At 41.2% G+C, this 14,948-nt stretch overlaps 1 protein-coding gene across 2 annotated transcripts in view; it reads left to right on the forward strand.

Moving 5' to 3' along the window:
* Positions 1-14,948, forward strand: part of LOC137420545 (dedicator of cytokinesis protein 1) — a gene marked incomplete in the record, with an annotated part of 615,378 nt that overhangs the window by 472,804 nt on the left and 127,626 nt on the right. For both annotated transcript variants that reach the window (XM_078772553.1, XM_078772554.1), the window contains 2 exon segments: positions 1,826-1,915; positions 2,050-2,154. In XM_078772553.1, the coding sequence (XP_078628679.1) occupies positions 1,826-1,915; positions 2,050-2,154 (195 nt within the window).

The following is a 14,948-nucleotide window of genomic DNA, read 5'->3' on the forward strand; positions in this document are numbered from 1 at the left end:
CCATTGTTTGCTCTTGCAGCACTCGCTACATTCGGACTCACACTCAGAATTCATTGCTCTTCTCCATGGTGCGCTCTAGCCATAGCAGCTGTGTCACGAAACCCCTGACCATAACAATTGTTTAGGTCCAGGCCATCTTTATCAAGCTTGTTGAATGTTTTATTCATGATTAAACAGCGCTCGCGAAGCAAAATGCAGGGTTGCCTAATGTGTGGCGTACGATCGATCGGTTGCGTACGTGTGGCGTACGTGTCGCATACGTGTAAGCATTTTTAAAATTCATTTTGTCGGCAACCGTTGGTCCGATTGACACAAAATTTTACCATAGGAGCGCCTCCGCCTGTAGAATTTTATTGGTAATTATGACGTCATCGGTCACGTGGTACAGCCGCCATCTTGGAAAAAACAAAAAACTTGGCACCTCCATATCTCCGAAACTTTTCCATAGAAAAAGTTGAAACATGGCTCATTGTAAAGAACTCCGCGTGGGGAATAAGTGTTGTTAATGATGACGTCATTGGTGCCTTAATTATGGCATAATTCTACAGGGACGATGCTTAGTCTAATTAGTTTGAAATTTCCTGAGCGTGATCTACACAACAATTATATTAGAGAATATAAATTGATGATGTCATCGCTCACGTGGTCTGGCAGTCACATTGGATCAAAAAAAAAAGAAACGTTCAAAAACACAAGAGTTGGCTCACACCAAGTTGCCTGCGCAGGGTAAGTATTCCATGAATACATCTAGTTTATTCTGCAGTCTTTCCCTCGAGTGGAATGAAGTCAATATCGACTCCTTCACTTCTACTTTACTGCCATTTTTTTTTTTTTTTGGTATACAAGATCGAGGCTCGTGAAAGAGCTAAGGTCATACATGTCCGCATACATTGATTGACAATTGTCCGCATACATTGGTCATACATTGATTGACACACAACGGATTTTCTGTGACATCTGATCAACAAATTACATATCATTGTTAAATGTATTGTGAAACATGATGGTGAAGTATTTGGCTGCATGGATTTCATTGATTATGGTATTGGGCTAGTCTGGTGCTAATCTCTGGTGTTGGGCTAGCGGCTAGGGTGCCGGCTTAGGATCCTAGGATCCTGGGTTCGAATCCCGGTCGATCGCTGAATTAACGCCAGGGGGGTTGACTCAGCCTGTCATCCTTCCGAGGTCGGCTAATTGAGTACCAGTTCACTGGTAATTCCCTGTTTGTCGTTAAAGGCGGCAAAAAGGGTTGGCGTCAGGAAGGGCATCCGGCCGTAAAACATTGCTTCAAAAAGGGGACCAAAAAACAACAACAACCACGGTTCCCGAAAAAGGCCAACCCCTGCTTGTGGGGAAAAATGGCCTCTAAAGGTGGTATATATATGGTAGATCACACATAACAGTCAAGGAGAGTGATGACTTCATTTTGCACTCTTGCGGACATGTATGACATCGTCTTGGTTGTTGTTGTCAGTTGGATTTTTGTTGGGTGTTCCCGAATGACTGAGTTGTTCTTCCCCAAAAGCTACGCCATTTCAAAGAATTGCCAGAGTTGGTGACATCAGCTATATTTTCTACATGTCCTTTCAATGGAATGTTTTGTTTCGTCACAAACATAACAGACCCAAAGATACGCTCAAAAAATGTCCTTCCACTGTTCAGCAGCTTTATTAATTTGCTGTCGAAGTTCCTTGTCCCACGTTACTCCTCTCATGTTGGATAGAGATATCCTTCCATTGATCAAAAGCATAGATGTGAGCAGAGCTATGTTCATGTTCTCCAATGCGTGGGTTTAACTTTGTCACATACGTGCTCTGTGCTGCAGATGTGGGAAGAATCAATTGTGTTGTGCAAGGAGCTTGTGACACAGTATGAGGAGCAGATCTTCGACTATGAGCAGCTCAGCTCCATCCTCGTGAGTTTCTCTCGATTCAAAATGACTAAATGATAATTTTATATTATTTTATATTAATTTGTCCATTTGTATAGTACCGTATGTATCACATGGTCAAATGAATGTGAGATAACTCCACGCCTCCTCCTCCACAGAGACGACAAGCCCAGTTCTACGAGAACATCATCAAGGTCATGCGACCCAAAGCGGATTACTTTGCTGTCGGGTATTACGGCCAGGGTTTTCCCTCCTTCATGAAGGTAAACCATTATTCGTCCTTTTACCTTTTTATTATCTTTCCTTTCCTCTCCTCAGGTGCTCAGTTCTACTTAGTTCACTGAAGCATTGAAAGGTTTGTATTTGGTCATTTTGGGAGGAATTTGTGAAATAATTTGTTGTTAATGTTCATTGATTGATGAAGTCTCTATATACAGCTGCTATGACATGTTTTTCATATCCCAATAGGTGACTCGTGCTCTCTGTTTCTACCTTTCAGAACCTACACTTGTCCGCTTGACTCGGTCCTATTTTTTTTTTTTTGCATACTTGGTCGAGACTCGTATAAGAGCTACCACATGGAACATACAATAAAGGCAGCGGAAGGCAAGAGTGGGGGTGGGCGGGCGGGGGGTGGGGGGAGGGTAGGGGAGCACAAAAACAGTAGAGAGCAGGGACATCGGGAGATCTGTGGAAGGTAGAGGACTGGGGTGGGCCATACAGAATAAACAAGATGGAGACTACAGGGACTTTCAGGAAAGAAAACGGATTTTGAAAGAGGTGCTTTTCAGGTGTATTAACGGGGGTAGAAAAGATCAAGGTTTTCATTGGGGAAGACAAGACATGGTGGTGAACAGCTGTTTTAAAGACCTGGAGGGAGGAGTGGGATTGAAGAGAGTGAGGGAGTTTGTTCCAGAGGCGGGAGAAAAGAGGAATGAAGGAGTGAAGGTGAGCAGAGAGTCTTGATTTGGGCAGTATAACCATAAGAGGGTTGCAGGCAGATCTTGTGCGACCTGTAGGAATATTTGGGGGACAGAGCCCAGAGAGAGCTGGAGGAGCAAGGCCGGATATGAGTCGGTAGAAGACAGAAAGACCACCATCCTGCCTGCGGTGAGTGAGTGAAAGGACCTCGGAGTTAGCTTCATCGCGGGAGGTTCCAATGATTCTGAAAGCTTCCAATAATTCAGCTTTTACCTGCGGCCGTAGAAGATTGACTGCAGTACTATAATTCAGCTCAGCTTTTAATTATGAAATTGGCTCAGCTCGGCCGAGGCGGCCTCGACCGGCCTCGCCACCTTGACAATAACCTTCCTGGGGCCCGTCCCGACATTTTTAGTTCTTTTTGAATGAATTTACTACTATAATTCAGCTTTTACTCGTGGCCGTAGAAGATTGACTACCCAATTCAGCTCAGCTTTTAATTGCGAAATGGGCCCAGCCCAGCCGAGCCAGCCTCGACCGGCCTCACCACCTAGCCTATGACCTTCCCAGGGCCCGTCCAGACATTTTTGGATCTTTTTGAATGAATTTACTACTATAATTCAGCTTTTACTCGCGGCTGTAGAAGATTGACTACGATAATTCAGCTCAGCTTTTAATTGCGAAATGGGCCCTGCCCGGCCGAAGCGGCCTCGGCCGGCCTCGTCACACCTCACCACCTAGCCTAAAACCTTCCCGGGGCCCGTCCCGACATTTTTGGTTATTTTTGAATGAATTTACTACTATAATTCAGCTTTTACTCGTGGCCGTAGAAGATTGACTACTATAATTCAGCTCAGCTTTTAATTGCGAAATGGGCCCAGCCCGGCCGAAGTGGCCTCGACCGGCCCCACCACCTAGCCTATAACCTTCCTGGGGCCCGTCCCGACATTTTTGGCTCTTTTTGAATGAATTTACTACTATAATTCAGCTTTTACTCGCGGCTGTAGAAGATTGACTACTTTAATTCAGCTCAGCTTTTAATTGTGAAATGGGCCCAGCCCAGCCGAGGTGGGCCTCGACCGGCCTCGCCACCTTGCCTTTAACCTTCCCGGGGCCCGTCCCGACATTTTCTGTGTCAGAGGTTTCCTCCTATCTTTCACCGTTCAGGAGATTAGGACGTGCAGACAAACAAACAAAAACTTTTTATTATATATATATATAGAATAGATTAATAGATCACTCCTATGACTCATAATAGATCATTCATATGACACATAATAGATCACTCATATGACACATAATAGATCACTCATATGACACATAATAGATCATTCATATGACACAAAATAGATCACTCATAGGACACATAATAGATCACTCATATGACACATAATAGATCACTCATATGACACATAATAGATCACTCATATGACACATAATAGATCACTCATATGACACATAATAGATCATTCATATGACACAAAATAGATCACTCATAGGACATAATAGATCACTCATATGCCACATAATAGATCACTCATATGACACATAATAGATCACTCATATGACACATAATAGATCACTCCTATGACACATAATAGATCACTCCTATGACACATAATAGATCACTCATATGACACATAATAGATCACTCATATGACATAATAGATCACTCATATGACATAATAGATCACTCATATGACATAATAGATCACTCATATGACATAATAGATCACTCATATGACATAATAGATCACTCATATGACATAATAGATCACTCATATGACATAATAGATCACTCATATGACACATAATAGATCACTCCTATGACACTCATAACGGATCATGCAAAACCGATTACAAGCTTCCGTTTAATTGTTATATTTATTTTATTTTGTCTGCTCAATAAAAATCAAATGACAGGTGCAGTAACCAAATATTCCCATCTGACGAAGCCTCATTGAGATACAGTGAAGAGGGATACCTGTGTCACATGCTTCCCTGCTTATTTGTTTTTTTACGAAGCATTTTTCTATTGATGCACAATGGAATGACACGAATGCTTACCCCTTTTATTCACTGAGGTAATGAATTGGAGTGATGAAGGACATTTTATTTTTGACTTGTCTGTTGTAGATTTCTTTATTATCCTCTCTCTTTCATGTTCCACGGCCTGGTGTTGGCTTAGCGATTAGGGTGCCGGCTTGGGATCCCAGGATCCTGGGTTCGAATCCCGATCGATTGCTGAATTAACACCAGGGAGGTTGACTCAGCCTGTCATCCTTCCGAGGTCGGAAAATTGAGTACCAGCTTGCTGGGATGAATGATCACGGTGTGTACCCCGATTTACAATAGGTACACCGTATCCCTGCGCATCGTAAGAGGCAATCAAGGGTTGGCGTCAGGAAGGGCATCCGGACATAAAAACATTGCCTCAAACAGGGAACCATGATTGTCATGGGGCCCGCAAGGCTAGCCCCCGCTCAAGCGGGGAAAATGGCCTTAAAACGATCATTCATTTCATGTTCCACGGCTCCCACCTCATTCATCAATCCTCACCTGTTCCCAGGATAAAATCACATTCCACTGCTTTCAGCTTCGTGAGAGAATAAACGTGTATAACGCGGAGTTTATCAAACATGGGTTACAATTGCTCTTCTCTCACAATTATGTCGTCCCAAATGACACTGAACATGATACTGTTACATCAAGATTAATTGTTGCCGTCTTAGGGCACATTCTCTTGGATTTGCCCTGTAAAAACAAACCCGCCCTGGAAAAACAAACTCACCCTGTAAAAAAAACCCGGCCTGTAAAAACAAACTCACCCTGTAAAAACAAACCCGCCCTGGAAAAACAAAACAGCCCTGGAAAAACAAACCCCGCCCTGGAAAAACAAACCCGTCCTGCAAAAACAAACTCGCCCTGTAAAAACAAACCCGCCCTGGAAAAAAAAAACAGCCCTGGAAAAACAAACCCCGCCCTGGAAAAACAAACCCGTCCTGCAAAAACAAACCCACCCTGTATAAACAAACCCGCCCTGGAAAAACAAACCCGCCCTGGAAAAACAAACCCGCCCTGGAAAAACAAACCCAGCCTGGAAAAACAAACTCGCCCTGTAAAAACAAACCCGCCCTGGAAAAACAAAACAGCCCTGGAAAAACAAACCCCGCCCTGGAAAAACAAACCCGTCCTGCAAAAACAAACCCACCCTGTATAAACAAACCCGCCCTGGAAAAACAAAACAGCCCTGGAAAAACAAACCCACCCTGTAAGAAATGAACCCGTCCTGTAAAAACAAACCCACCCTGTATAAACAAACCAGCCCTGTAAAAGCAAACCCACCCTGGAAAAACAAACCCGTCATGTAAAAGCAAACCCGACATGCAAAAACAAACCCGCCCTGGAAAAATAAACCCGCCCTGGAAAAACAAACACACGCTGTAAAAACAAACCCGCCCTGGAAAAACAAACCAGCCCTGGAAAAACAAACCCGCCCTGGAAAAACAAACATGAGCTGGAAAAACAAACCCGCCCTGGAAAAACAAACATGACCTGGAAAAACAAACTCGCCCTGTAAAAACAAACCCGCCCTGTAAAAACAAACCTACTCTGTAAAAACAAACCCGCCCTGTAAAAGCAAACCCGCCCTGTAAAAACAAACCCGCCCTGTAAAAACAAACTCGCCCAGTAAAAACAAACTCTCCCTGTAAAAACAAACTCGCCCAGTGAAAACAAACTCGCCCTGTAAAAACAAACTCGCCCTGTAAAAACAAACTCGCCCTGTAAAAACAAACCCGCCCTGTAAAAACAAACCCGCCCTGTAAAAACAAACCCGCCCTGTAAAAACAAACCCGCCCTGTAAAAGCAAACCCGCCCTGTAAAAGCAAACCCGCCCTATAAAAACAAACCCGCCCTGTAAAAACAAACCCACCCTGTAAAAGCAAACCCGCCCTGTAAAAGCAAACCCGTCCTGTAAAAGCAAACCCACCCTGTAAAAGCAAACCCGCCCTGTAAAAGCAAACCCGTCCTGTAAAAACAAACCCGCCCTGTAAAAGCAAACCCCGATTTTTCATCCCATTTGGACACTTTTTTTTTCTTTCACTGTAATTTATGTGACAATAACGATAGTGATCCCATATGAGCACCTGCATAATGATGAAGGAAACACTCGTTCCATATCCTATGTGCCCATATGTAGAGTCCCTGTATAAAGAGAGTTGCGCCATGCGCTGACCCGAGATTTCTGGTCACGTGATTTCGTGGCGCCATTTTGTGTCTAACTTCACCGTGCGTGAACGTCAGCTTGGTACGGGAATGTTGTTTATTGCCAAACAAAATGACTGGTTGTTCTGCTTTTGGTTGTTCAAACCAATCTGGGAAATATAAGATGTATAGATTTCCAAGTGATAAAGTCAGAAGACAAATTTGGGAAGCGAAAGTCAGACGAAAGAGCTGGAAAGCGATCGACTCCTCGAGACTCTGCCAGGTAGGCCCACGCCGCTTGATGATCGATGTTCAAAAGCAATTCTATCTGCTCGGTTTTTTTTTGGTTGTCTGTCCGTTGAAAACCCTTTTAAAGGGAAGTGATTTGTGTTTGTTTATAATCTTCAAGGAGCTGACCAAAAATGCATTTCCGTGGGAAGAACCCTGCTCAATTTTTTTCGGGTAGTCCTAGCGGACCGCATATTGTCATTGATTGATGAAATGTCCCGGTACAGTGACATTGCCTGGTCTGCGGTTGGGTAGTCTGCGGGCAATGTCACTGTACTTTTTCAGAGGGAATTAATTTTGATTTTATAGGGGTGGGAAGGGAAACCCATGGTCCGTTTTGTTTTCAGTTGTCTGTCCGTCCATTCAAAACTTATTCCGAGGCAAGTTATTTTTTTGGTTTAAAATCTTTAGCCTAATCGGCAATCATAAAAGCAATTTTAGGGGGGGACCTGCTCAATTTTTTTGTGGGTTGTGCAGTCATCCATACGTCCAAAATTTGACGAGTTATTGTTTGCTTTGTACAGTGCTCATGCGTCTTGTGAGGGGGATGCTCACTTGTGAGGAGTGAACGGGAGTAGTGATGAGTCTCACTTGTGAGGAGTGAACGGAGTAGTGATGAGTCTCACTTGTGAGGAGTGAACGGAGTAGTGATGAGTTTCACTTGTGAGGAGTGAACGTAGTGGGATGAAGTGTTGGTCTGGTCAGAGTGTTGTATTACGGGCAGAGTTTTCTTACGGTCTGAATGTATGAATCATGTTCTGTACTGAATGTATGAACCAAGTTTTGTACTGAATGTTTACTGTGTTGGCCTCATCGTGTTCCTGGTGAAATTAAACAAGTTATGGTGAATACGACGTCTTATCTGTGCTTTTCCATATCTGTTCGACTAGACGAACCGTGCACACTGCAGGTATTTTTTTAAAAATTTTCTCTGTTTAATTACGGCTTGGCGCAGTCGAAAATTAAGTGTTAATTAAGTCGCCAGCTATGAAACATATTAATCGATCAGGCAATATCCATCAGAGTTCTGGGCAAGGGTGTAGTAATAAATGAACGTTTCAATCTTACTAGATGCCGATGACGTTTTCCTTATGTCAGAGACAGAAGCCGACTTGCAGCTTGTTAAATCATTACAATGGAAATTGAATATAAATGTCGATAAAACTAAAGTTGTACACTATAGAAATATGGCAATACCACGTACAGAATTTGTTTTAAGTGTGTTAGACTATATGTCGGCTGGAAGTCCTACACCGGAATTGCTCTCGGCACCCTTTAAAAAATATTGGATATGCCCACACTCCTTTCTAAAAGTTATTAAAATTCAGAGAACGACAGCATTGGTTTGTCTTACTTATAATGTTAGCTCTTATATGCAGTGTTGGCTTGTAATATGCATTGCCATACCACTTTTAATATCACCACACAGCTCTTTTTCACGGCAATAGCTGAGTTTTTGACAAAACAAATATCACCTGTATGTAATAATAAGACGAAATATGTGTAGTAAATTTTTTTTTAGCAGGTTTAGAATATATCACCCCATATCGCGAATGTACATGGATATCTAATCCGACACACTTAGACACAAAATGGCGTCCAAATTTGAGTTGACACAACTCTCTATATACAGGGACTCTACCCATATGTACCAAATCCCATTGATATCCTCGTAATTCACATAAGATGACACTGATGTGTATAAACGTCTGTTAAGCACGTGATGTACGTATAAGGGCCTCCATGGCCCTTCCAACAGTAAATTGATCTTTTCAGAATCACCATTTGCAATTTCCCCATAAAAATTGCTTTTTCTCAGCATATTCCTGTTCAGAAATTGTTTCGAGAATGGTTTTAAATTTTAAAAAAGTCCAAGTTTGAGTGTCAGTTTGAAGTTACTGTACTTAGTGCTGAGAATGCCATTTGATGAAGAGTGAATGGGTTGGTTGTTGAGCCTTCAGTCGGTAAAATAGGTTATCTGTGGAGGGAGCCCCACTTTCTGTGGTGGTGACAAGTTGCATTTGTTGACATTTAAAAAGTGTGCCACCTTGTGACTTTGTTTAAAAAGTGTGCCACCTTGTGACTTTGTTTAAAAAGTGTGCCACCTTGTGGCTTTGTTTAAAAAGTGTGCCACCTTGTGACTTTCTTTAGAAAGTGTGCCACCTTGTGACTTTGTTTAAAAAGTGTGCCACCTTGTGACTTTGGTTAAAAAGTGTGCCACCTTGTGACTTTGGTTAAAAAGTGTGCCACCTTGTGACTGTTTAAAAAGTGTGCCACCTTGTGACTTTGTTTTAAAAGTGTGCCACCTTGTGACTTTGTTTAAAAAGTGTGCCACCTTGTGACTTCCTTTAAAAAGTGTGCCACTTTGTGACTTTGTTTAAAAAGTGTGCCACTTTGTGACTTTGTTTAAAAAGTGTGCCACCTTGTGACTTTGTTTAAAAAGTGTGCCACCTTGCGACTTTGTTTAAAAGGTGTGCCACCTTGTGACTTTGGTTAAAAAGTGTGCCACCTTGTGACTTCCTTTAAAAAGTGTGCCACCTTGTGACTTTGTTTAAAAAGTGTGCCACCTTGTGACTTCCTTTTAAAAGTGTGCCACTTTGTGACTTTGTTTAAAAAGTGTGCCACTTTGCGACTGTTTAAAAAGTGTGCCACCTTGTGACTTTGTTTAAAAAGTGTGCCACCTTGTGACTTTGTTTAAAAAGTGTGCCACCTTGTGACTTTGGTTAAAAAGTGTGCCACCTTGTGACTTTGTTTAAAAAGTGTGCCACCTTGTGACTTTGTTTAAAAAGTGTGCCACATTGTGACCTTGTTTAAAAAGTGTGCCACCTTGTGACTTTGTTTAAAAAGTGTGCCACCTTGTGACTGTTTAAAAAGTGTGCCACCTTGTGACTTTGTTTAAAAAGTGTGCCACCTTCTGACTTCCTTTTAAAAGTCTGCCACTTTGTGACTTTGTTTAAAAAGTGTGCCACCTTGTGACTTTGTTTAAAAAGTGTGCCACCTTGTGACTTTGTTTAAAAAGTGTGCCACCTGGTGACTTCCTTTTAAAAGTGTGCCACTTTGTGACTTTGTTTAAAAAGTGTGCCACCTTGTGACTTTGTTTAAAAAGTGTGCCACTTTGTGACTTTCAAAAGTGTGCCACTTTGTGACTTTGTTTAAAAAGTGTGCCACCTTGTGACTGTTTAAAAAGTGTGCCACTTTGTGACTGTTTAAAAAGTGTGCCACCTTGTGACTTTGTTTAAAAAGTGTGCCACTTTGTGACTTTGTTTAAAAAGTGTGCCACCTTGTGACTTTGTTTAAAAAGTGTGCCACCTTGTGACTTCCTTTTAAAAGTGTGCCACTTTGTGACTGTTTTAAAAGTGTGCCACTTTGTGACTTTGTTTAAAAAGTGTGCCACCTTGTGACTGTTTAAAGAGTGTGCCACCTTGTGACTTTGTTTAAAAAGTGTGCCACCTTGTGACTTTGTTTTAAAAGTGTGCCACCTTTTGACTTTGTTTAAAAAGTGTGCCACCTTGTGACTTTGTTTTAAAAGTGTGCCACCTTGTGACTTTGTTTAAAAAGTGTGCCACCTTGTGACTTTGTTTAAAAAGTGTGCCACCTTGTGACCTTGTTTAAAAAGTGTGCCACCTTGTGACTGTTTAAAAAGTGTGCCACCTTGTGACTTTGTTTAAAAAGAGTGCCACCTTGTGACCTTGTTTAAAAAGTGTGCCACCTTGTGACTTTGTTTAAAAAGTGTGCCACCTTGTGCCTTTGTTTAAAAAGTGTGCTACCTTGTGACTTTGTTTAAAAAGTGTGCCACCTTGTGACTTTGTTTAAAAAGTGTGCCACCTTGTGACTGTTTAAAAAGTGTGCCACCTTGTGACTTCCTTTTAAAAGTGTGCCACTTTGTGACTTTGTTTAAAAAGTGTGCCACTTTGTGGCTTTGTTTAAAAAGTGTGCCACCTTGTGACTGTTTAAAAAGTGTGCCACCTTGTGACTGTTTAAAAAGTGTGCCACCTTGTGACTTTGTTTTAAAAGTGTGCCACCTTGTGACTTTGTTTAAAAAGTGTGCCACTTTGTGACTTTAAAAAGTGTACCACCTTGTGACTTTGTTTAAAAAGTGTGCCACTTTGTGACTGTTTAAAAAGTGTGCCACCTTGTGACTTTGTTTAAAAGTGTGCCACCTTGTGACTTTGTTTAAAACGTGTGCCACCTTGTGACTTTGTTTAAAAAGTGTGCCACCTTGTGACTTCCTTTTAAAAGTGTGCCACCTTGTGACTTCCTTTCAAAAGTGTGCCACGTTGTGACTTTGTTTACAAAGTGTGCCACTTTGTGACTGTTTAAAAAGTGTGCCACTTTGTGACTTTGTTTAAAAAGTGTGCCACCTTGTGACTTTGTTTAAAAAGTGTGCCACCTTGTGACTTTGTTTTAAAAGTGTGCCACCTTGTGACTTTGTTTAAAAAGTGTGCCACCTTGTGACTTTGTTTAAAAAGTGTGCCACCTTGTGACCTTGTTTAAAAAGTGTGCCACCTTGTGACTGTTTAAAAAGTGTGCCACCTTGTGACTTTGTTTAAAAAGTGTGCCACCTTGTGACTTTGTTTAAAAAGTGTGCCACCTTGTGACTTCCTTTTAAAGGTCTGCCACTTTGTGACTTTGTTTAAAAAGTGTGCCACCTTGTGACTTCCTTTTAAAAGTCTGCCACTTTGTGACTTTGTTTAAAAAGTGTGCCACTTTGTGACTTTGTTTAAAAAGTGTGCCACCTTGTGACTTTGTTTAAAAAGTGTGCCACCTTGTGACTTTGTTTAAAAAGTGTGCCACCTTGTGACTGTTTAAAAAGTGTGCCACCTTGTGACTTTGTTTAAAAAGTGTGCCACCTTGTGACTGTTTAAAAAGTGTGCCACCTTGTGACCTTGTTTAAAAAGTGTGCCACCTTGTGACTGTTTAAAAAGTGTGCCACCCTGTGACCTTGTTTAAAAAGTGTGCCACCTTGTGACTTTGTTTAAAAAGTGTGCCACCTTGTGACTTTGTTTAAAAAGTGTGCCACCTTGTGATTTTGTTTAAAAAGTGTGCCGCCTTGTGACTTTGTTTAAAAAGTGTGCCGCCTTGTGACTTTGTTTAAAAAGTGTGCCACCTTGTGACTTTGTTTAAAAAGTGTGCCACCTTGTGACTGTTTAAAAAGTGTGCCACCTTGTGACTTTGTTTAAAAAGTGTTCCACCTTGTGACTTTGTTTAAAAAGTGTGCCACCTTGTGACTGTTCAAAAAGTGTGCCACCTTGTGACCTTCGTTTTAAAAGTGTGCCACCTTGTGACTTCCTTTTAAAAGTGTGCCACTTTGTGACTTTGTTTAAAAAGTGTGCCACTTTGTCTTTGTTTAAAAAGTGTGCCACTTTGTGACTTTGTTTAAAAAGTGTGCCACCTTGTGACTTTGTTTAAAAAGTGTGCCACCTTGTGACTTTGTTTAAAAAGTGTGCCACCTTGTGACTTTGTTTAAAAAGTGTGCCACCTTGTGACCTTGTTTAAAAAGTGTGCCACCTTGTGACTTTGTTTAAAAAGTGTGCCACCTTGTGACCTTGTTTAAAAAGTGTGCCACCTTGTGACTGTTTAAAAAGTGTGCCACCTTGTGACTGTTTAAAAAGTGTGCCACCTTGTGACTTTGTTTAAAGAGTGCCACTTTGTGACTGTTTCAAAAGTGTGCCACTTTGTGACTTTGTTTAAAAAGTGTGCCACCTTGTGACTGTTTAAAAAGTGTGCCACTTTGTGACTGTTTAAAAAGTGTGCCACCTTGTGACTTTGTTTAAAAAGTGTGCCACTTTGTGACTTTGTTTAAAAAGTGTGCCACCTTGTGACTTTGTTTAAAAAGTGTGCCACCTTGTGACTTCCTTTTAAAAGTGTGCCACTTTGTGACTGTTTAAAAAGTGTGCCACTTTGTGACTTTGTTTAAAAAGTGTGCCACCTTGTGACTGTTTAAAAAGTGTGCCACCTTGTGACTTTGTTTAAAAAGTGTGCCACCTTGTGACTTTGTTTAAAAAGTGTGCCACCTTGTGACTGTTTTAAAAGTGTGCCACCTTGTGACTTTTTTAAAAGTGTGCCACCTTGTGACTGTTTAAAAAGTGTGCCACCTTGTGACTGTTTAAAAAGTGTGCCACCTTGTGACCTTGTTTAAAAAGTGTGCCACCTTGTGACTGTTTACAAAGTGTGCCACCTTGTGACTTTGTTTAAAAAGTGTGCCACCTTGTGACTTCCTTTTAAAAGTCTGCCACTTTGTGACTGTTTAAAAAGTGTGCCACCTTGTGACTTCCTTTTAAAAGTCTGCCACTTTGTGACTTTGTTTAAAAAGTGTGCCACTTTGTGACCTTGTTTAAAAAGTGTGCCACCTTGTGACCTTGTTTAAAAAGTGTGCCACCTTGTGACTTTGTTTAAAAAGTGTGCCACCTTGTGACTTTGTTTAAAAAGTGTGCCACCTTGTGACTGTTTAAAAAGTGTGCCACCTTGTGACTTTGTTTAAAAAGTGTGCCACCTTGTGACCTTGTTTAAAAAGTGTGCCACCTTGTGACTTTGTTTAAAAAGTGTGCCACCTTGTGACTGTTTAAAAAGTGTGCCACCTTGTGACTTTGTTTAAAAAGTGTGCCACCTTGTGAACTTGTTTAAAAAGTGTGGCACCTTGTGACTTTGTTTAAAAAGTGTGCCACCTTGTGACTTTGTTTAAAAAGTGTGCCACCTTGTGCCTTTGTTTAAAAAGTGTGCCACCTGGTGACTTCCTTTTAAAAGTGTGCCACTTTGTGACTTTGTTTAAAAAGTGTGCCACGTTGTGACTTTGTTTAAAAAGTGTGCCACCTTGTGACTTTGTTTAAAAAGTGTGCCACTTTGTGACTGTTTCAAAAGTGTGCCACTTTGTGACTTTGTTTAAAAAGTGTGCCACCTTGTGACTTTAAAAAGTGTGCCACCTTGTGACTGTTTAAAAAGTGTGCCACCTTGTGACTTTGTTTAAAAAGTGTGCCACTTTGTGACTTTGTTTAAAAAGTGTGCCACCTTGTGACTGTTTAAAAAGTGTGCCACCTTGTGACTTCCTTTTAAAAGTGTGCCACTTTGTGACTTTGTTTAAAAAGTGTGCCACCTTGTGACTTTGTTTAAAAAGTGTGCCACCTTTTGACTTTGTTTAAAAAGTGTGCCACCTTGTGACTTTGTTTTAAAAGTGTGTCACCTTGTGACTTTGTTTAAAAAGTGTGCCACCTTGTGACTTTGTTTAAAAAGTGTGCCACCTTGTGACCTTGTTTAAAAAGTGTGCCACCTTGTGACTTTGTTTAAAAAGTGTGCCACCTTGTGACTTTGTTTAAAAAGTGTGCCACCTTGTGACTGTTTAAAAAGTGTGCCACCTTGTGACTTTGTTTAAAAAGTGTTCCACCTTGTGACTTTGTTTAAAAAGTGTGCCACCTTGTGACTGTTTAAAAAGTGTGCCACCTTGTGACCTTCGTTTTAAAAGTGTGCCACCTTGTGACTTCCTTTTAAAAGTGTGCCACTTTGTGACTTTGTTTAAAAAGTGTGCCACTTTGTCTTTGTTTAAAAAGTGTGCCACTTTGTGACTTTGTTTAAAAAGTGTGCCACCTTGTGACTTTGTTTAAAAAGTGTGCCACCTTGTGACTTTGTTTAAAAAGTGTGCCACCTTGTG

The sequence above is a fragment of the Myxine glutinosa genome, chromosome 2, assembly GCF_964187855.1.
Source record: "Myxine glutinosa chromosome 2, kmMyxGlut1.1, whole genome shotgun sequence".
NCBI lineage: Eukaryota > Metazoa > Chordata > Myxini > Myxiniformes > Myxinidae > Myxine > Myxine glutinosa.